This window comes from Falco naumanni, chromosome 5 (assembly GCF_017639655.2).
Source record: "Falco naumanni isolate bFalNau1 chromosome 5, bFalNau1.pat, whole genome shotgun sequence".
NCBI classification, from domain to species: Eukaryota; Metazoa; Chordata; class Aves; order Falconiformes; family Falconidae; genus Falco; species Falco naumanni.
Genome location: NC_054058.1, coordinates 80,497,219 through 80,520,206, shown reverse-complemented (window position 1 = coordinate 80,520,206; position 22,988 = coordinate 80,497,219). Strand labels below are relative to the sequence as shown.

General features: G+C 44.1%; 1 protein-coding gene across 1 annotated transcript; it reads right to left on the bottom strand.

Annotated features, from left to right (window-relative positions):
* Positions 1-3,433: 3,433 nt before the first annotated feature.
* On the bottom strand, positions 3,434-22,348 carry CAV1 (caveolin 1). Its single transcript, XM_040596040.1, has 3 exons — positions 22,214-22,348; positions 21,181-21,345; positions 3,434-5,801 (listed from the first exon to the last, which is right to left on the bottom strand). Exons 1-3 carry the CDS (start codon positions 22,241-22,243, stop codon positions 5,460-5,462), a joined length of 537 nt encoding a protein of 178 aa, XP_040451974.1. The 5' UTR covers positions 22,244-22,348; the 3' UTR covers positions 3,434-5,459.
* Between the last annotated feature and the right edge of the window lie 640 nt (positions 22,349-22,988).

Genomic DNA, 22,988 nt, shown 5'->3' with positions numbered 1-22,988 from the left:
GATCCTTTGGTCCTTTAAGGTTCCTCTGAGCTGATTCTCTGGTGTAAAGCATTTTGTAGTTCAGAATAACTAGCCAGAAAGGTTGTCAGTGCCTAGGTGTGCTGTAGGCATACTCTATATCCTGGGTAAAGGTTCAGAGATAGGATCAACTGAGAAGGCTGCAGCTATGATGGCCTTAGATTTAAGTTAACCCCTGGGTGCCAAAACTGCACCTGAGAGCTGCTGTCAGTCTGCAGAAAATAAAAAAAAAAATATTCAGCCTAGGTCCCTGGTGTTCCAAGCTGGAAAACAGAAGTGTCTCTAGAAGTGCCAGAACTGGAGACCATAATGCCTTTATTTCCCTCTGCATTGACGACCACTTGATGGAAGGGAAAATCTGGGTTCTGAAGACTTTAGACCAATAAAGTGTCACAAAGCTCAGACAATGCTTTTAAGGTGACCTGGCACCTATTGGAAGTCATCATGCCACATCAGGGGTCTACAGCTAATTCCTGCACAACACACAAGGAGAATGATCTTATAAAAACTGGATCCATAATAGTCAGCATACTGAGTGGTGAGCAGCTTAAGTTTACACCTGGGAGTGCAGTGAGAGGAGATTAACTTGCTTCTGTCTCAAGGAGTCAGATGCTAGACTACAAGCCTCAGAAGGGCATGATTTCCCAGCTTTTGTTAGTGATCCTTGAGAAAACCTGTCACCTTCAGGTCCTGCAGGAGATGGTGGCATCCAAAGGAACATCTCATTTGCGCATCCCAGCAGTGCATAGGTGACCTGGGCATCCTTGCTGTAAGTTTTACTGGCAATTATGTGCCAAGGAAATTCAGGTGTCTTCAGGGTAATGTAAATTCAGGTTCTCAGAACAGAAGCAAATTACCTACTGGCATTGAGCCTAGGGCCTTTTGTGGATTGTGTCTTGAATCAACACTAAAATGTGCCTTAACTATGAGAGAGCGAACAGGCTAGTCACTTTCTTCCCACTCTTGCTAGCCTTAATAAAAACAGCTACAAATATAATGAGAATGCTATGCATTTAGGTATTGTTGTAGCTATCAAATGTGCAGCATTTTACCACTGTGCCTTCAGAAGGCCATGACAGAATCATTGAATATCTTGAGTTGGAAGGGACCCATAAGGATCAAGTCCAACCCCTTGCTCCTCACAGGGGTACCTAAAACTAAACCATATGACTAGGAGCATGGTCCAGATGCCACCATGCATTTACTTTAAAAGACCTGGTGAGAGCCTGCTTGTCTATAAAATAAACTGCAGTGTGCATGTTGCCTACTCAAGTACTGCGCAAAATAACTGTGTATTGAAAACACTGTATCTAATTCTTAAGGTTAAGAAGAACACATTATATTTCCTATCAAAGCCAGGCTGCTATTTAGCTGTTCTAGTTTATTCACATTAAAAAAATCCCTTCCCTTTTTACAGTTACATTCAAGTTAATGGTACAATTTAATAGAGAAAATCAAGATAGGATGGGCTAGTTGTACTATACAATTGAAATTTTAATTAAAAGTTCTAAGGATGAAAGCAAGATAAAAATAACAACCTGTATCATATGGTGTCCCAGTGTCAGATAACATGAACTGAAAAAATCAAGGTTTGTAAGACGTAAAGATAACAAAGGTGCCTCTTTACCCCTCATCAGGAGATGGCGGAAAAGAAGGAGGGGGATGCAGCAGATGCACAAGACAACGAAAGCAAACAAGTGAACAGAGAACGGTTCCAGTTTAACTTAAGAGAGGGTCAAAAGTTAGCTTGGATGCAACTATGGAGATTCTCCATCATTAATAAACACCTATGGTTTGTCATTATATCTTGTGGCAACTTCATTTCAATAAACATACTTTTTAAAAAATCCTGTATTTAGTTTGTTCTCAAACAACCAAATTCAGAGGAAGCAACCTCATAACCAAGCAGTTCACACTCTCATTTCTCAAAACTTGGGTGCTCCAGCTGGTTTTAATTGGAGTGTCCAGCTCCCCCATACATTGTCTCAGGGTATTCAAAGGAAAACAGTTCAGGCTACATGGCACAATTTAAGAACGGGTGACCCAGAGGATAAGAACAGTGACCAAAGAGAGCCAAGGAAGTTTTCTGATAGGAGGAAAAAGTGGTGCAGAGCCCACCCTAACCCACAGGTCCTGAAGCAGCTTGTGACACTGACTTTCATGTCTAGCAGTGCAAGACCATCAACACCACATTTAGAGCCGTGACAGGAGATTGCCTGTTGCCATTGTCTAACAGCTAGTGCCTAGTCCCCGAGTAGACAAACCTGGATCTTGCTACGGGGTGTATCATGGCTGTGGTATTGGTCACCAGTGTCACTGCACTGAGAACCTGGCAGGAGCACAGCGATGAGGCTCACTCACAGCACAGCCCTGTGACTGCTGCCCTGCAGAGCAGCCAGGGTGAATCTGCACATCTCTCCCATAAAGAGTCTTGGAGATGTGACATTATAAAAGGTTGAGATTAATAGATGTGTCTGTCCTGGATCTGTCAGGCTGTTTGCAAAAGCAAGACGTTTATCAACACCAGAAGGCTCATTTGCTTTACTTTCACATTAAAACGTCCCTTTTAAACTTTTTAAATTTTCTCTCTGCTACCATTGGACTATTAACTACCGTTAAATACACCATTCTGCTATTGGAAAAGATGACAGACTACCTTAAGCTGGTATCTGGCATTTGAACATTACAATATGGTTAACAGATCTGTAGACCAAATTGTAACAGACTGTTTTGTCGGACCGTTGTGTACTAGTTTAATGGTGGTACAGGTATTGTGCGATAACCCCACAGAAAAGAACTGTCCCGTCACAAGTTAGGCCTATACACGGCTGGATAAAAGTTGTCGTTCCCCTATTTCCATACATTAAATGCTTAGGGTAATGAGCTTTTATTAGGAACAATCCTGTTTCCACTGGACTGAAAAAGAAAGCTTTAAGCAATTTTAACTGCAGAGCTATCATCAGGGCAATCCATGACTGAATTCTGGATTCCCAAAGTCTTTTATGTAAAACAAACTATAAACAACTCATTATATTATGTTATCATTCTGTTTATTGGATATTAAAGTTGTCTACAAGTAAACTTCATTATCCTAATTGAAATGTAGGGAAACTGAGGAACACCAAGCATTTAAACAAGCTTAGGCTCCCTAATCAATGCTATATGTTCACTAGTCCTACTGCCTACTTATTTAGCAGCAGAAAATATTTACTTGGCAAAAGAAATAATTTTTTTGTTGGGAAGAATCTTCCTGAGTCAGATCCTGAAGCCCAAATTGAGACCGTTTTGTGCTTTCTTTCTTGAGAAACAAATGACATTGCTTTCTGTTTCTTTATCAAGAAATATTGGGCTTTTCTTCCTGGTAACATTGGATTTGTTCACATGACTTTCAAGGGAAAAGAAGTCAGACAGGAGCTACCATTAAACGTCTTTTTATTGTAGTCTTTAATGTACATGCAGAATTAAAAAAAAAAGGTGTCAGTTATATCTGTAAGCATATAACAACAATGTAAGTGTCCTGGATCAGCAATGTATTTGGATTAGGGACTAATAGCTGTAAGTGAACAGACATCTTTCAGGATATACAGTTTATATGGTAGATCAAGAAAGTTTTCCTCAGAGTGATTTTCCTCATAAAAAGATAAAATATTTCTTGTTTACAATCTCACTTGTTTCTCATACTGAAAAAAATCTATAATAGTACACTCTTCATTATGTACATAGAAAAACATAAAACTATATCCATACCAGTGTCTGTTTTAAATGCAAACAATAGTAGTTAATAGCTTTGTAAATTTTTTGTGCACCCTCCCCAGCACCCACCCCACCCCCCTTTAAAAATGCAGCATTTCTTAAAGTTTTCAATGCTTTGGCAGAAATTGAGCCGAAGGCACTCCTGTGTTAGGTAAAGCAATATGTGAAATATCAGCACTAAATAAAAAAGCTGTAGGTGTACCAGACAGCTCCATGCTCATCCCAAAGACCAAACCTTGCACACTCCGAGGTCAAAAACCGGCTTGCTGGAGATCCCAACTGGAGCAGGCTCAGGCCCCAGCTTGCTTTACAATTAAGCTGATTAGCCTCACAACTATTTTTACAAATGCTTCACGCAAACCTTATGAGGATACAGAGAGCATCTCTGAACACAGTATTATCACGAGGGCAAAAAGCTCCTGCAGATCACAGCATCAGAACATGTCGCAAAGGCTTTGCTTTCTTTGCACTTTGCGACATGGTAGATTCACAGAACACCCTCTATTTAAGACTTCCCGGTGTTGCAGCTCAGCTAAAAATGAACAAACCAACCCACAAATGTGAAGTTTCTGAACCATCTCTTGTGATGGATTAGTTTAGACCCAGCGAAGCATCCTGAAAATAATCTGTGCATTAGTGGCATGCAGACTTCTGCTGATAGAGGGAAGTTTTGAAAGCTGATAGAAAAGTTTCTCAGGGGCAGCTCCTCCTTGGCCTCGTGTAGCTTGTGTTTGGCACACCTTTATTTTTCTTGAAACTCAGGGTCATCTCTGGCATACCTGTGATACGTATTTATATGAATACTTTGGAAAAAAATAAACCCCAGAAGCCTATGAGATAAGCACCTAAATGCTTGCTAAGGGATGTATCATAAGTCACAGTCAGAAAAACATTTCCATAATGACCAGTTTTAGTTCTCAACTGCAGTTTGCTTCTGCAATTCTAGCAAAGGTTGAAAAACCAGTGGATGCAAACTTCCAAGATAGAACAAGACAGAAAGGCACTGACCGAAGCTTTTTATGCACGTGAAAAGCTCTCACATGTCGTTGCCTCCAACCTGATAAAGTGTTAGATTTTTAGGACATACATTAGTTCAGTAATTTGTTTACTTTACTAATTTATTCATAATGCACCATATCTGACCATGACTGTAAATAGCTGCAGTCAACTGACAATCCAATTGAAAAAGAACATTCTGCTAAAACCTGCCAGCTGGTCACGTTCATTCTGCTGCAATAGCTCTGCGCTCTTTGGCCGCAATAAAATGAATGGCTTTATAGTGTTGGAAAGCATTTTTGTCGTTCTTCAGTATCACTGTGGATTTATCTCACAAGGAATGAAGGGTGAGATCAACCGGCATCCAACAACACTTCAGCCTCTGAACTGAACAGCCAGCAAAATGATATGCAGCTGGCATGGAAGAATGGCCATTTAAGGTTAGTTTGAAATGCAGACTGAAAAGGAAAAAGAAGTAAAAAAAAAAAAAAAACCAACAAAGAAGCAAGTAGTCCAGTAAGAATAAACAGTAGGAAAAGAAACTGAGCAAGCATTTCTTTGTTTTGGGCCAGTATATCCACCACCAGTTGCTGTATGCTGCTTTGAGGAACACGAAACTGGCACCAAAACACTCCAAACAACACAAAACCCCCACCCCCTTCCTAGGCTGATGGCTCTCCTTGAAATGTCTCTCAAATCTCTTTCCGTACTGTGGCTCGGATGCTGCTGAACATTTTGCCTATGGCCTCAAACAGTGGGTCGCAGAACGTGTGGATGCAGATCGAATAGACGCGGCTAATGCACTGGATCTCGATCAGGTAGCTCCTTATGCACGGCACCACCGCCCAGATGTGCAGGAATGACAAAATGGCAAAGTAGATGCCCCAGATGAGAGCCATAGGAATGCCAAAGATTGCTGACAGTAAACGGTAAAACCAGTATTTCGTTACAGTGAAGGTGGTAAAACTGGCCTTCCAAATCCCATCAAAGCTGTGTGTCCCCTCTGGCTCAGCAATCACATCTTCAAAATCAATCTGTAGCAAAGAACACAAAGTCAGGTCAGTCAGATGTTTGCATCAAGGATGGACTCCAGAAACACCTTCCCTGGAGAGCAATGGTCCCCTGCAACAAAACACCGAAACATGTACTTCCTACATCTTTTTTCATCTATACTATCTATACTATCTTTTTTTCAGTGACTACCAGGGAGCCTCAATGATTACCTCAAAGTTAGACAGATATCTAACTTCTAGATGGAGATGTCCAAAAACCTGAATATAGTTTCCTATTCTCCTACAGGCCTAAGAGTGCCCTTAAAGTCTACCTAATAGGCAAGCCAAGTGAACAGAATCATCATGCTTTCATTGCCTGACATAACTGTTAACACATCTTTATGACTGGAATAAATGCAGTCAGTACTTTGACTTTTTACACACCCCAGGCGTGTATCAATAAGATGGGTTTTATTCCCCCGATTTTTCCCCATCTTTCCTTGTATAGCATTGCTGAATTTTGACAGTCAATAAACACTGAGGCTAGCTATTTAAATATATACTTTGAAACAGGCATAGATAGTTCTTAGTAGATGGAAAAATAAAATGCTGGATTTATGTCGGCATCAGGTGGAGCCTCTCCTTAGTCTGAAAGGGTGAGGGAGCTCTTTCACGTTGTTAAATGTTAAGGAGGCTCTTCACATTAGTACCGTTTTGTTTTAGCCTATCCTGTTTATGTGATAACACCCTCCTCATGAAAGACATGGCCAGGCTAACATATTAATATTTAGAGGAAACACAGTCTTCCACATTTTTCATAGTTTTGACTATTCATAAATCGTTCAGAAAGTCACCGAAGGAAGCAGAGCATTCCAACAGACATATTTTACAGCGCTCTGTTGAAATACTGAGCAATTCAGGAAGCTTAATTGTCATAATATTTCTATTAGAAAATTAACAGAATTGTGATGATGGTTCAGCTCCATGTCACACAAACATGTGTTTGATATAACCCACAATACAGGATATTTAATTTAGTTAGCACAACGAATTGTATAGGTACTGCACTCAACAGGAAAGAGAACATCACAACGCTATTCCTCTGCAAGGAGCTAAATGACTGTTTAAATTAGATGAAAGAAAAAAAGAAACTGCATTTCTGGGGCTGGATCCCCAAGACAGATGATAATGCTGCAGTAAGGGAAGATACAGAGGAGCAGGGTAAGTATGATATGGGCCAGTGGCCACAGAAACTCGGGCAACAGTACCTTAGCATGCTGGAGGGAGGTGCTTATACGTGCACTCAGTGTAAGAATTGCTTACACTGTAGGAGAAGGCTCACAATAATTTCTTTTAATCTAAAATATATATAATAATTAGAAAGAACTCCTCCCTCTCCTGTTGAATCTTCAGTCACCTTCAAACGGAAGTTGCCAACAAAGGGAAAAATACTATAAAACAAAAAAGATAATTCCAAAGCAAAACTGCATAGTCTAGGTGCAATTTGCTTGAAGGGCTTGAAAGTCCTTGGGTGGAAACTTCTGAATCATCTATGATATCAGATATCTTGAATGCCTAACATCAAGCTGGCTTAATTCAACGTATTACTGGGCAAAAACATCACTCTCTGCCAGTGCTTCTCTCTAGACATCATATAATGCAAACTAGAAACCTTTTCTTTACCAGCTACTCTGAACTAGGCTCTAGTGATCTGAAAGTGATCTACGATTCATTGGGATGTGAATTCATCGTCATCATCATCATCATCACACCTAAAGTTAGCGTTTGGGTTGAAATTCTGCCTCCACAGAAACCAGTGACAGACTTCGCGCAGGCAACACACCTCAGTGCTCCACACCTGTCCATACATGTTTGCAGAGCCAAAAGTCTGCCTGGACTTTCTGAAACTGAACAGCATGATTTCAAATAATAGCTACAAAAAGAGAAAATGAAAAGAGGGTGTGACTCATGGGTTTCTTTGCAATAGCTCTACAGGTATCCAGTAACCTCTGCCTCTGCAGGTCATGTGCATGAATTTTTGGTACAAAGCTTAGAAACAGTCTCCTTGAAATCAGTGTCTCAATACAGCATAGAAAGTACACTACAGTCACTGCTCAGTGAAGACATGAAACTGGAAATTATTTGGACACTGTATTTCAGTGGGTGCAAGACTGAAGCTCTGGTGGAAATAACTAATTCCGGGGAAGGCATCACAGGCAACAATATGCTCTCAGCTTTGGTTGTGGGCTTATTAAATAGAAAAGGTTATATCTGGGGACTAAACAATTGGCAAAAAATAGCTTTATGAAGTACACTGGCCATAAAATAATTACATGAATTGGTCATTAAAAGTTAGTGGCAGTCTGGTAAGACAGAGCAAGGAACTTTCCTGGATATATTGTTATCTTTTTACCAAATGAAACAATAAGATGTCCTTCTATCCATCATTGCATTTTAGGACTGCATCATGAAAGAGAGAAGTAAAGGTTGTACATGTATACAGGGAGAAGTCAATAACATCTGCTGATGACGGCATCCAATTATCTTATTCTATTATCTGTTCCTGGCCCCTCACCCCAAAGATGTTTTCAAGATCTGTATACTGTTCACTGAAATCGATTTCATTCAACTGAGTACATGTTGGAAAAACATATGCCAAGCGTTTATGGAGCAAGTATATTTCCTTTTTGGAATACACAAGCAAGCGTACTTATAGTACCTGTTTCTGCAGCTACTCAAAAGCAACCTTTCCATTATAGTCCATATCCCGTGTTAGCTCATTGTCAAAGCAAATGGGTGTTTTTGACTTACCATCAACGTTTGCCTTGAAATCAGATAGTAAGAATATGCAGATGATGGAAAAACCCAAGATGATTACAGCAAGAAAAGGTTGCTTCTCAAAACATGAAGACTGCATCATGGTTAAGCATAGCCCTCTCATTCTAAAACTTCTGGGAATTTATTGCATGCTTCCCACCAGCTGATGTTGTGTTGTGATCCTTGGCAGGCCCACCTTGTGCACACAGCCATCACACAGCACTTCAGCGTGTCAAGGGCTATTCAGGGTCAAGCCTGAAGTCTTCTCATTTAGTTCAGTTGTGGTAGAGTCTATCTTGTGTTTTTTCAACTGGCTGATAAGGGAAATATTACATCTCAGCAGGAAAGCAAGTCTGTATTGAGCTCCATCAGCCTTTTCATGGTTATATCTTTAATTTAGCTAAGTGGGACCTATTTTTATCAGCAAAGCATATTTTTGGCATGTAAAAAGAAACCATAGGCTAATGTCAACTTCCTAGAACTTTAAGTAACGAATGGCCTGTAATTTGATTCCTTTCAAAATAATTCATTATAATGAATGTTTTACTGAAAAATGGAAGCCAGTAAACTCATTGGTTTTCAAATCAAATAGTAAAGCCTCTGTATTGGCGATTCTCAGTACTAATGTTTTTAGCCTGGAGTGCACTCCAAGATGTCCATGGAGTTAATCCTGGGGAGCAGACAGAAGAATCATGCCATGTTACATTTCCAGATGGACAGCCCCATTCTCATTCCAGGAGATGATGCTAATATTAGAACATTTATGATATATCTTTGGCCAAGATTTCCCAGCTCAAGCCATACACAGTTGTCCTAAAAGTACTCAGGAATCAACGTGCCTGTGAGATGATAACAGCCACCAACAATTGTCAAGAGGTTACTTTCTTGGAACAATTTCAACAGCTCTTGGAATGTTCCTACCGATGCACGGAAGCTGAATAGATGGCCCTGTAGGAATCATAGCTGATGTCTCAAAACCGTATCTTTCCCATTTCGTTATCCCTCATGTGACATGTCCAAATTGTTCCAGTTTGAATAAGGGAGATAACCTGAATACAAGATTAAAATGAAGCTGTTATGTCCCTGAAAGCCATAATAATGTTCTGAAATTATGTACATGTCAAGAGAGTCCAGCTACAACTGGAACACAAACCTCTGCAATGCTGTCCAAACCCAGAATTACCCACAGTAGTGTACAGTCTAAAGAAAGGCAAGGATTTGAGGTAAACTGAGTTCTTCCACTTCTCAGCTGCTATCAGATCACATACAGGTCCACTGACTGGGAAATGCTCTATTTATTTCACTGTTCAGGCAGTACAGATAAGTCCTTACGCTGCAGGAACTGAGATATCACCCAGATTCTTCCTGCATCAAACCACTCCCATGAAAGATCCTGTTTTTAACTCATAGGGATCAGTTCTCCACAGGCAGCAAGAGGAAAAGGTGACTGGATGCATTTTGCTGGATGCATTTTGCCTTGCCCTGCATTACGTTTACTTCACTTGGATTACTCACTCCTCAGTCTCTCCTATTACTCTCCTCTGGGTTTTAGTTCAGCAGCACTCGGTGATGGTGAGTGTCATCAGGCTGATAACGGGAGTCCAACTGAACTAAGTAAAGTAAAAATAGGACCAACAGTAGAAAGAGAAGTGGCCAGAAATATGAACCGAGGAAGAAAGACACTCTAATTTCTGGAAATTAATCTAACTGGCTTGCAAGGTTAAGATGCTTTTCTTAGGTTATTGTTCTTGAGGCCACTTTTGCCAAAGCATCATGTGCACGTAGGTCTGTGAAGAACTCTGTTTTATCTACATAAAGGCACGCTTAGGTTAGGCACAGGTCTTGTTCAGTAGACTGCAAGTTCAGCATGCAGCTTGCTCCTGCAGAGCTGTCAGAGTGTGCTGTGGAATCGCATTGAGTTATTTGCCAAGCTAATGAAAATGCAGGCACGTTCACTTGTGACAAGGAGAGAAGCAGAGGAAATTTGTTTTGACCCTTTAAAGGATGCTAATAACTTGCTACAGCCTTCTGTTTCAGCCAAAGCTATTAAACACTATCAACTCCTGTCCCATGCCTACAATACACTTCCTGACTTCAGCTGTTCTTTGTTTCCTACTATTCAGTTTGGTAAAGCCAGTTTTTACATTGCTTGAAGCTTTTGTCTGAGTCTGCTATGAGAATTACCGCAGCTTCTTTTGCTCTGCATATGTTTATTAAACTTTTACCAGGAAATTAAGGAACCTGCTTTGATTCTAAAAGAGATTTATTTACAAGAAAGGGAAATGGTATGGGGAATTTATCTTCTTTTTCCAAGGTCTGTTTAAAGAAAAAAGCAATTAATTAAAAAAGCTTAGCAGTGTCAAGTTAACTGTTGTGTTTTTTTTCCTGAAAGAAAACCCAGCTGACTCAAGAATACATGCTTTATATATGAAAACAGTTGACCTGTTGACCTTGCCACTTTAGTCCCTATGTATCAAAACCTGGCAGGCTGGAAAGGTATCTTCAATTCCAATCTCAAATTGCCTACTTACCAGTTATGCTTCTCCTCAAAAGGTTGTTCTCTGGGGTATGTAATATCCATTACACAGAAAAATCTACTGTGCTGGGTCTATCAGAAAAAAAATTAAGGCCATCAGCATTTTATGGGGGTTTTGACCTAATCTACATCTCTGTAACTGTAACTATAATTATTTAAATCTTCCTGTGTGGTAGCTGTGTGCTGCTACTGTGCTTCGCAGCATGCAGTTAGCATAGACAGGCACCACCGCTACTCCACTGAGGAGGAACCCAAATAGCTGCTGAGGATGCCTACATTTTTGAGTGCCATCAATATCTTTTGGAGTCAGTGAAAGGATGCAGAGAGATCCTTACTGGATCTCTCTTGACTGATCACTAATACCTCCAATCAGGCAAACCGTTTAAATACGCACACAACCTGAAAAATGTGAACTGTCCCACTGATGTCAATATGCTTATATGCCCTGCCAGACCGGAGCTATAGTCAATTCTGAATGTGTATTTATACAAGAAAGAGTCACAAGCTAGTTTGCTTCGCATTTTTAGCAAAGAGTATGGAAACTGTCTTTACTCTTACCCTGTGCTGTGTTTAAACAGTTTTTTCCTTGATACCAAGAGAATAATATTGCTTCACCACATTACATTGTGCCCGACAAGACTCGAAACACATACAGAACAAAGCAGATGCAATCTCTTTTTTACGCTGCAATAAATGCAATTCAACGTCCTTTAAAGAAATACTCTATAGAAGAAAATGTGGAAAATAGCACAAAATGACAAGCCATTCTATGGCGTGAGTCACATATGGGAGGCGACGTTCCGGAAAGGTGCAGCACTACCAACTCTGCAGAATGCTGTGCTGTGTGTTTTTAAAAATAAGAGAACCATAAGCACATGATATCATTATTAGGTTTTGTACTTCCACATACTATTTGGAACTTTAAAATTTCCAGTTACAGTGCTTGGAGAACAAAGGCATCACAGCAGCAGGGGAAAAAAAATAGTTAAGCAATAAGCTCACAACCATTCTGTTAAATCAGTGATATCAGCTAAACACCTAAACGTTTTATTAATTCTTGGAAATACCATGTTGCCACATCTGCTGATGTTTGTCTTCCTGACCACTACCACAGTTTATCAGAAAATGATGAAAAGGCATATAAGGTCATTTCTACTGAATCCGAGGAAAGAGCATGGGAGATGTTGGGACTCAGAGGCGTAATGTTGCTCTTCTCTCTTCCCCCACCTCCCAAGACACCAGGAGACTCGTTCACCCTTTTAAGAGCATTCTGTAATCTCCACCCGGCAAATGTTCACCTGCAGTTATGTAGAGAAGCTGGTACTTTGTTCCTGAAAACACCGAGCTTCATGATGCCTAGATGTTCTACTTCCTCACTAATTGTTGTTTTCCACAGCAAACATTAAGTGCTGATAGGTGTGTAGTAAAAGCAAAATTCATTCTATTCCAAAGTATTTATATGAGCCTCAGACTATAGCATAGGTGACTACAAAACATGAACATCCAGCAGTGTTCAGAGATGGGATAAGTTCCATCCGAAGACAAGAAATCACCTTGACTATTGGTATGGTGGCCAGCATCTAACAAGGGAACCCCAAGAGTCACTCCAGGCTGGGGTGCAGCAAGATTAGGCTCTGCCTGTTAACCCTGAGCTCTGTCTTCAGAGCACACTGCTCTTCTGGGGACTCGCCAGATCAGCGGGCACATCACTCATCCCTTTGCACAAAAAAAGAGATGCTATGAACACAGATGGCTAGAACGATCGTTTTTGTGTAAGGCTGGTTAAGTACAGAAAAGCAGCAAGTAATTCCAAAGTGAATGAAACCCTAAACAAGTAAGCAGAACAGTTCCACCCCAGTTACTCGTTCAAACTGACCAATGAATTGGCCTCACGTTCCCTGCCTCCCTGTGCCTGCTTTCTATAATACGGCAAGAAAAGTGTTCTCTTGGCAGGTCTCTTAATGGAAATCGTGAATCTTTCCTGAGTACTGCAGAGTATGCCAGAAAAGCAAACAATACTTTAACAAACAAGGATATTCATGTTGGAAAGTAGAGTTTAAGGACTACACTCTTGTAGCCAGAGAAGAAAACCGGTCTGGTCAGGACTGATACCTACTGCACACATAACAAATGTTCAAATGCATTATGAAAAATGATAAGTAATGTCATGACATAGAAAAAGGTTATGACTGCAGATCACCATGTTGCAAACTGAAAATCCCTGAAAATAGCTAAAAAATAATTTGCTACTAATTACTGAGAAAACAACTTCCTGTTCCCTGCCCATGCTGAATTACTGATTACATACCAGAAAAGTCCTGGTGATGGGCTTTGTTTTATCAAATGGGCAGGCTCATCAAAATCTGCAGGAGCACTCGTGAGAAAAATGTGACTGATGCACCAACGGGTCGGCGCTGTAGCAACCAGCCACTCTCCAGAGATCTCTTCCTGCAGCACTTGCCTGTCCTGTCTCACTATAGTCCTGCAGAATGAGAGACCAGCAGCTTCAAGGAGACACCTGCACTCCTCCAAAACACAGCAAAACTTCCTATGCAGGTGGGGTACCATGTCAGCCAGTTCCTTGGAAAATATGTTGATGTTGTGAGAGTAAGCAGTCAGAAAATAAAGTAACTATTTTCCTCATTGGAAACTGGGCTGCTGGGAGGTTATTGCCATTTTCCTAAAGAGAATCTCTTCAGAAGCTCTCTCTGTTTTATTATTTGGTTCATGTTCCACAGCTCCTTGTTTGATACAGTTATTTTAGCAAAGAACTCTGGTATGTTCGTGTATATGTACATCCACATGTGTCTGTCCACCTGTATGTTTGAAGAGGTATATTCATCAACATGAACACTGGGATGAAGTTTTGACTACCCTAAAGATAATGGGAATTTTTTTATTGATTCCAGTGGGGTCTGCAGTTAACCAGAATCCAGAAACATCAATAAAAGTAGAGATGTTCTGTAAACAGATTTGTATTTTATACATATAATATAAATATATCCATATTATATTATTATATTGCCCTCAGTGCAGGTTTACAGACCTGCTATTAAGGCCATAAACCACTATTAAGTATAACTTTTTAGAACTTACTCTAGCTTCATCCCTCCTAAATTTTGGCACTAATGGCAAATGGAAATATAGTGATTTTGGACTCTTCAGCAGTGCATGGACAGAGACAGGCATCTTTGGAGGGAGCCTTAGATCTGGAAAATGCATTTTTCTCTATCATTTGCAAAGGGAGTAAGGAAAGGAGACGCTTAACTAGGTATACTACCCACAAACACATTCCTATTAACTGCTGCAATTCTTTTTGGCAAATCTGTGTAACTTGTTCTCACCTCTTCCCTCGTCTCAACCTGAACATGCTTACTGCTGACAGTGAGTGTGCAGTGATGCCCGGCTGTCTCTTCTTTCCTTTAAAGAAACTTTGCTAATGCATTTCTCCTGTTAGAAAGTTTTCTTTCTTATGGAAGATCTGAAGTTACTGATCCTTACATACGACGTAACTATTTCTTTAGCATTTCACAAAAATCAAGATATCATTAGTCTACAGTTTCAGTCTTGTCACAAACTGCACTAGAACAGACATACATGAACTTGGACTTCATTAAACAACAGAAGACTTTACGGCTCAGGTCTACAGGCGATATTAATTTGATCTTGAGGGAAAACCGATTATTTTTTTTTGGTAGCATTTGCTTGAATTCTGAGAAGGGATTTCAAAGTTGACAGCGGAAGTGTTGCAATCTGTTTATGAGACTCCCTTAGGCTTTTTTTGAACTTCAAATATAAATACAGCACAGCAGGGGTTTGGACAGGGAATGTGATGCTATCACCTTTGGCTGTGACAGCATCTTCTCACTTCCTACGTACAAAGCTGAATTTATCAGTTCTCCTTTACTTGAAAATAAAGTACATGAGCCAGGTAAATAGAAGACTACCGACAAACCCGATCCTTGTACAGCCCCACTAAACATCTATAGCACAGCTCCTTGGCTATCTTGAATAAAATTGGGTCGAAGTTTCATCAATTAAAATCTCCTTAGAGTGGGGATAGTGGTACCAAAATTATTTGTCCTTCTGAATGCTAATCTGATGACATAATTTGACAAGAATGATATTGCATAAAATTCAAAGTTTGTTTTGAAACTATCAAAAGACGTTTTCATAAGAAATCTGCCAGAAAAGGGACTAACAGAGTTAAACCTGCTTCCCCAATAAATCAAATTAAATTAAATGGCAAAGCTTCTCTTTCATCTTCAAAATAATATCCTTTTTAGGTCAAGATGTTTTTTATTACCATCATTTTTCTGAAAAGAGAGATGATAGTTCTGGATAAAAACACTCAAAAAAAATCATTGCTGATGTAGATTTCATTCTGCTGTCTGTTTATTACAAAGGTATTAGAGCTGTGGGAAATACAAACTTATCTTCGTTTAGAACTATATCTCTCTCCAGTTTTCCAGAGATCACAAATTTTATGGGATCATACACGTTCATTTATACTTTCTTCTCTCTGCTGCCTAAAATATAACAAAGATCAAATTCTCACTGGGAACCTTAGGGGCAGACCACCCTACTATACACATTTATTCATCTTCCCCCCTGGAGAGTTTTGGATTTCAGGGTTTTTTTGTTGTTTGTTTTAGCCATCCAGAGTCTCTGCAACAGAAGACAGTATTTCTATCCATACAGTGTGCTAAAAATTATAAAATTATTCAAATTGTTCTTAAAATTTTCTAGCACATAAACTGAATTATGTTGAATTTATCAGAAACTAGAAGTATCTGTCTCCTCTGGATCTGAGATAGTGTTCAATAAATTCTAACAAAAGGAACATCCATGCTGAATGGTTGGCTCTGTCCCCATGACCATCAAATGAACATTTTCCTATGGAGTTATGAGTCATGTTCATCATGCTAAGCAAGAAGGCAGTGCATAAGGCTTTAATAATACTATGAGCTTAAACACAAACACATTTTTCTGAGAAAGAAGCTTTCATTAGAATAGATGCCATTATTATCTGTAATCTTATGAACATTCAGAAATTCCATGCCTGGGAACTCTATATCATGCAAGAAAACTGTTTTTCAGAACTCTTAAAACCTTGCTCAGACGTATGAACTGGCACTCATGATGACTCTAGTTTTCAATCTTTCACTCCTAGACTAGCCTTGGAAGCAATATTTGAAACAGGATTGTGTTGTGTGGGTAGCCAAAGTCAAATATTTGAATATTCTTGCATTTTAAATCTAAAACCCACAGCCGGATGACACAGAGCTTCAGAATCATTTCATTTAAACAGAGTTATGTAAAAGTGTCATGTCTAAACTATATGTACTGTCAACGAGGGAAACATTTGAGAGCCTTTTGAGAGCACCGCTCATCCCAGTCAGACCAAAACTCTGGGATGTGAACCTGCCTCAGAGGCATCTAACTTCCATCCCTACCAACAGCGAGAGCCCAGATGACAAGCTGGGATTAAAACATACATTTTATATTTATATTGATGTGTTCAAGCCTATGTACGTATCTGTTTTCTCAGGACTTTTAATTGCTGAAAACAAAGAAAAGGGGTCTGCATGAAATTTCACTTAGTTCCTTGTTTCGGAAAAAGTGCCTGACTTGAGCTCTGCTTTTGCCTCATTTTACCATGTTGAAGAGCAGAACTCTGTTCCCCCCGGGTGGACACCTGCTGTCACATCAGTGATGGTCCTCAGTGCCTTAGCCCACCTCCCTGAGAAGAACAGGGGACAAGTCCTGCTCTCCTTCCAGAGGTTCTGAGGTGCGGAGATGCGAGGTGCTCTGCCTAGTCATCTCTGTGCATCTTACACCCTGCTGAGCGCAACAGCGAGGGACTGTAATGGCGAAGGACTAAACAAAATGGCAAACTGCTTTTTAAAAAAGATCTCTTTTTATTAGGAAGCAGCAGAAATTGTAAATGGCTTTAAAATGGCTGAGTAATACTTTCCTCCCTAACGCCTGCATAAGGCTGTTATGGTATTTGTCAACATCTGACTAAAAATTCCAGACTTTTCCTTGCAGTACACTGGATTACCCTTAACTGCATTAGCCTTAAGTGGAAGGCACAAACACGTAACTGTTTAAAACTTGGTACAAGAGTTCTGCATCCTTACATCTGTAGCCAAGTACTGGATTTTTTTTCCAGAGAGAAAAGGTCTCCTATGCAACAAACGGTAGACAGACACCACTTGTTTAAAACAAAATCATAATGATGTTCTGGATGGTAGACCCGGCACAGGCACACCACCACAGGAAAAAACTGTAATCTGGTGGCACATTTGGTCCTGACTGGTCCCAGAGGAGGTGACTTTGCAGGGCTGGCTGCAAGGACCATCCTCATCCTGAGCAAGCTGAGAAGCACAAGCTGCAGAGCTGGCTCCCTCCTCTGCGTCTCCAAATGCAGTAAACTGCGCACACGTGACCACAGATACTTTGAGAAACCGAACTCCGAAGAGTTGGAAGGCTGTAATTGAGCCATACTGTGGAAAACACAAATATTGCGTTGGGAAGCAGGAAGGACAAAGGCTGAACTTCAGGCACCTTCAAGCAGGTCCTGTGTCATCAGGGAATGAATGAGAGAAAAAAACCAGCCATCAGCTTTCTATCCTGTTTGTAGCATCTTGTCACACGTAAATAAAACCTGTGGGACACAAGTCCAAGTGTAGCATTTTCCAGTGAAGGACATACGAAATAGATACAACGGTAAGGCAAAACAGCTGCATAACCACCAGCTTCTCCCTCCTCGCCTCCTGCATGACTGGCCAGCTTCACAAGCCAGTGCCTCAAGGAACGGGACCACCATTGCACGTTCTCCTCCCGCCAAGGTGACGCATGAGGGCAGTCATACGAGGAAGAAACTCCTTCCTTTCCGCTCCCTGCTGAAGGAATTGGAACAGGAAGGAAATTCTGGTGATTTTACTAGATCGTGCTTCCTCCAGCACAGAGCTGCCAACTCCGCTGCCTGCGGCCCTCAGGTTCTCCAGGCCTCATTGCCAGCCCTCTTGGAACAGAAATCCAGTCATTCCCACTTTTCTGGAAACCTCCTAGCACTTAGCTTCCACTTGGTAGCTAACTTGAAGATAAAGTGTAAGCAAAGTCGAGGTCACCAATAACTTTGCTTTAAAGCTGCTCCATGCATCTAGTTTTATTTATAAAAGGCTCTCGACCAGGTCTCTCCCTCTTGCCTGCACCCCTACCCTGCTGCTGCCTGCACTCCCTGCTGCAGAGGCAGCTGTGCAGATGCCTTGTGTTGCACACCAAGGGAATGCGTCTCCTGCTCCTCACAAGCAAGGGTTATTTTTAAAATGTGCTATGGGAAGTATTTGAATGCAGACAACACTGAGGCCTTTTAGAGAGCTGCTTACAGAGCAGATTCCTAGTTCTCTGTCTAATCATTACTATTTCATGGCTGACTGATTTGTCCCCAGTTTCCATGCTATTGTGCCTCATAGTCAAGTGGCAAGAAATGCATTAAACGTTTGGTAAAAAGCAGAAGGTTCTGAATTTAGAAAAATGCAATGGCTCCAAACAAAATTGAGCTAGGCCTGAACCGTATTTCTGGCTTTACAACACTCCTGAACATTGTTTTTTCTCTGATTTTCAGTACCTGAGACTGAGGACTCCTGTTTTTACACCTTGCCTGGATGGTTTACAGCTGAAGTAAGAAAGGCAGATGCATGACAGAAGGGGACTACAGACTGATGGCTAAGGCAGGAACTGAACCTGTGTATCTACAACCCAATTCAAACCTGTCCCCTAGGTACCGGGTCTGAACCTTATTGCTACATCTAATAGGCTGAACCTGAAAACAGTGTCCAAATAAACCCAAATTGTGGCAAAATTCCTCTCTCTACTTTCCGGGTTGAACCTATCCATAAAAACCAAAGTGATTATTATTTATGCTTTTAACAAAACAGGAAAATGTTGCTTTACGATGCCCACATTTTTTACAAATACTGCTGGGTTTATGACACAAAACACACTCCATCTGGTTAACACCAAATTCATTTTGGTACATTCCTGTGTCTTGATGTGAGTACGTGCACTACCAGGAGCTCACTTCCTGACCCAGAGGCGGTACCGGTATTCTGCCTGTTTGCGGGTTTTCAATGAATGTGTTGGCCCGCAACTATTTCAAAACAACAAACTGAAAAAAAATTGTTTTTTCCATTACTATAATTCTTACTTCTTAGCTTTCTTTTAGATGATTGAGTGTAAGAAAGCTTTCTTAATCATTGCTCCTGCGGGAGGCGGAGAAGGCAGGATGGGCTTTGTATGCTTGTTACTTTTAAGTCCATTAGGAGTTTTTTCCATCAGTGGTATCCCTCTTTTCCCAGCAGGATCTTTCTTTCCCTAGTTAGGTTTGTGGACACCCAGATTCTGATTTGCTTGGGGGCTGTGACTCATCCTCAGAAGGTCTGGTTGCTTTGGGGACTTCTTCTGTTGATGTACGCAATAAGCCATGATGCAGTCTCATTCTTCAGCTCTTGCATTCCCTGTCTACCCAGCTGCTCCCCCGTGGGTAGAAGAAAAAAGAATTGCTCTCTCCTTTTTTAAAAAATCAATCATTTTAATGGACGTTTTGTACCATTGAGTACACAGATGATTTTTTTCTAAGGAAATAAAAACTATGGCTTTTCTTTTCTTTCTAGATGGCAAAGCTGACAATGGCATCTTAAAGATGTAGCTTGCTCTAAGGGATAAATGTTAGCATTGGTCCAGCATGATGGCTAGCCATATTTCTATTTTCTGTTGCAGTCAGTGGAATCTGAGGTAACTCAGGACCTTACTATATTTTCTGCACAAAGCATGAATCATTTTACTGACATACATTCAGGAACCAGAATCCAACCTTCTGATTCTCTGGAAACAATGCAATATTTTTATTTTTTTTTTTTTTCAAAAACAGGTCTTCCTGACCAACAAACGTGGTGAACTGCACACACTCTCACTGCTGGGCACTAAATAAGCCAGCTAGTGGCTCAGTCACCCACTGCAACTCCCGTTTTCACCTAGGTTCTGACAAGCCCAGATGACAGCCTCCTCAGTTTTCACAAGCATAGTATAAAATTTGTCTGCCGAAAGAAAAATCAGCAGTATGATTTTTCTGACCGAAGTGACCACAAGATAAAATCTCCATCGACCCTTTTTTTGTCGAAAACAGTCAGACTCCGATTTAAAAAACCAAACAAAACACCTAGAAAAGGGCCCCGTAAGATTTTGCTTAGCTTGTTTCATCGTTTCTTGAGGGAAGGAAAAATGCCAAGGAAAACAAAACAAAACAAAACAACTACACACATCCAGAGGACCACCAGGGCCTCTGATCTTGCCCCCACTTGGTTCAGGGAGGGTTCCCTGCCCCGCAGGCCGTGCCCAGCTGCGCACAGCGCGGGCTGCACCGGCCCGGTGCCGCCTCCCTGCCCTGCCCCTCCACGCGTGCCCGAGGGAAGGAAAATCCCTCTGCCGGTGCTACATCAGGTCACGCAGCCGTTTTACTCCGCTCCCCCGGTCCCGGGCGGGATGCAGAGCGGTCCCGCCGGCACACACAGCTGCAGGGGCCTGGCGCCGGCCCTTGCCCCGGAGGGACGCAGCGCCCGGCGCCCGGCGGGGAGAGCGCAGGCAGCCCGCTCGGGGGGCAGCCCGCTCGGGGGACAGCCCGCTCGGGGGACAGCCCGCTCGGGGGACAGCCCGCTCGGGGGACAGCCCGCTGGGGGGACAGCCCGCTCGGGGGACAGCCCCCCGCGCTGCGGCGCGACCTGTCCCGGCCAGCAGCGCCCGTGGGTGCCCCGGCCCGCCGCCCGCCTCTCCTCTGCACGCTCTCCCTTTTCTTAACCAAAACCAAAAGATAGATAAATTACGGCAGCCCACCCCCCCCCCCCCCCCCCCCCCCCCCAGCCCTTTCCCTCCTTCAGCAGGTGGAGGCAAGCGGTTCACGGGCTGCTGTCGCCCTGGCACTGCCCGCGCACTCCGCCTCGGCAGCACGGGCGGCTGTCGGGAACCGGCATCGCCCCTCGCCCCGTCCCGCCTCGGCCCCCTCACCTTGACCACGTCGTCGTTGAGGTGCTTGGGGTCTCGGTTGACCAGGTCGATCTCTTTGGTGTGCACGTCGCGCACCGCCTTTTCGCTCAGCTCATCTGCCATCATCTTGTTGTTGGGCTTGTAGATGTTGCCCTGCTCCCTGACGGGCGCCGTGTACAGAAAGCCCTGCGGAGAGGGAGAGGGAGAGCGGGCGGGAGGGGAGAGCCGAGCCGAGGAGGGCAGGGCAGGACAGGGCAGGGCAGGGCAGGGCAGGGCAGGGCGGGGGGCGGGCTGGGGGCGGCGGCCCCGGGGCCCACGGGGTGCGCGGAGCGGCGGGAGCCCCGCTGCGGGCCGGCTCTGGCTCCGGCTATGTCACGGCGGCCGCGGGGCGCACAGCACACCCCGCGGTGCCCGGCCCGGCACTGCCTCCCGCTCCCGCCGCCAGGCGGCCCGGCCCCGCTCCCCGCGGCGTTGCCCCAGGGCGGAGCGCCGCCGCCCCTAAGCGGGGGGGGGCAGCCGCGGCCCCCACGGGCAGCTCCCGGGGTCCCCCCGCAGCGCCGTCCCGCAGCGCCGTCCCGCAGCGTCCTCCCGCAGCGCCGTCCCGCAGCGCCCTCCCCGCGCGGACCGGAGCACGGCGCGCTCCCCGCGTCCTCTCCACCCCGGCGCCCTCCCCGTGCCGTCCCCACCGTGCTAATCTCACCGTACCGCCGTCCCCGCACGGCCGTCACCGTGCCCCCGTCACGCCTGCCCTCGCCGTGGCGCCCTCCCCGTACGGCCGCCACCACGGCGCTCTCACCGCGGGCCCGGCTCGGTCGCAGGGGAAGAGACCCCCGGGACCCCCGCCCCGCTGTCCCCCGCCCGCAGGTGCCCGGTTGTCCGCCTTCCCCGCCGGACGCCGGCTCCGCCGCCGACCTGCCCCTGCGCCCCGCTCCCCTGCTGGCCGGGGGGCTCGGGGGGGCGCCGAGCCGCTGCAGGTACTGGGCGGCGGACGGGCGGCGGGGCAGCCGGCGGGGCGCTCGAAGAGTCCCGGCTCCGTCCCCGCGGCGAGCCCTACCTCCGAGTCTACGTATTTGGTACCGGACATGCTGCCGCGGCTGGCTGGCGGCTCCGCCGCGCCTCTCCCTGCGCTATAACTTGCGGCACCGGAGGCAGGAGGATCCCGCTCTGCGGAGCGGCCGGCCAGGGGGAGGTAGCTGCGCGGCAGACGGCTGGCGGCCGGCCAGGGGCTGCTCCCTGCCCTTGGCTGCGGCGGGCGGCAAGCCGCGGCGGGGCCCGGCGTATCGCAAGGCGGCGGGGAGCCGTCGGGGGTGGGAGGGGAAAGCAGCCCCGCTCCGGTAACCTGGGAGCTGGCGGAGCCGGTGCCGGATGCTTGGGCCATGCCGCGCGGGGACAGCGACACGGCAACAGGGTCCCCCCCGCGACGCCCGGCAGCAGGTCCGCGCTGCTGGGCTGCGGGGGGCGAGGGGGCGAGGCGGGGGGCGAGCAAGGAAGCAATGAGGAGATGGAAAACTTTAGTTGCGTTTCCACAACTCCCAGAGCAAGCGAGGCGTTTGTAGGGCTCCCTCCGCCCCCCCGGCACTGACAATGGTTCACACATAGTCATCGCAGCCCCAGGAACAATTGTGGAAAGTTGGACATCCTTGGGGTGAAGAAAAAGAGATTTTCTCAACTGGTTCATTTCGAAACTATGCAAATATTTCACAGTTCTGCACTTCAACTGTGCCATATTTTTCCCGGGACGAGACTGACCCGTGCATGTCTGCCATGCGTGTTAACCACGGGGATTTAATGTAAAGAGGAATGGTGGGACACTGACGTTTTGCAATGCT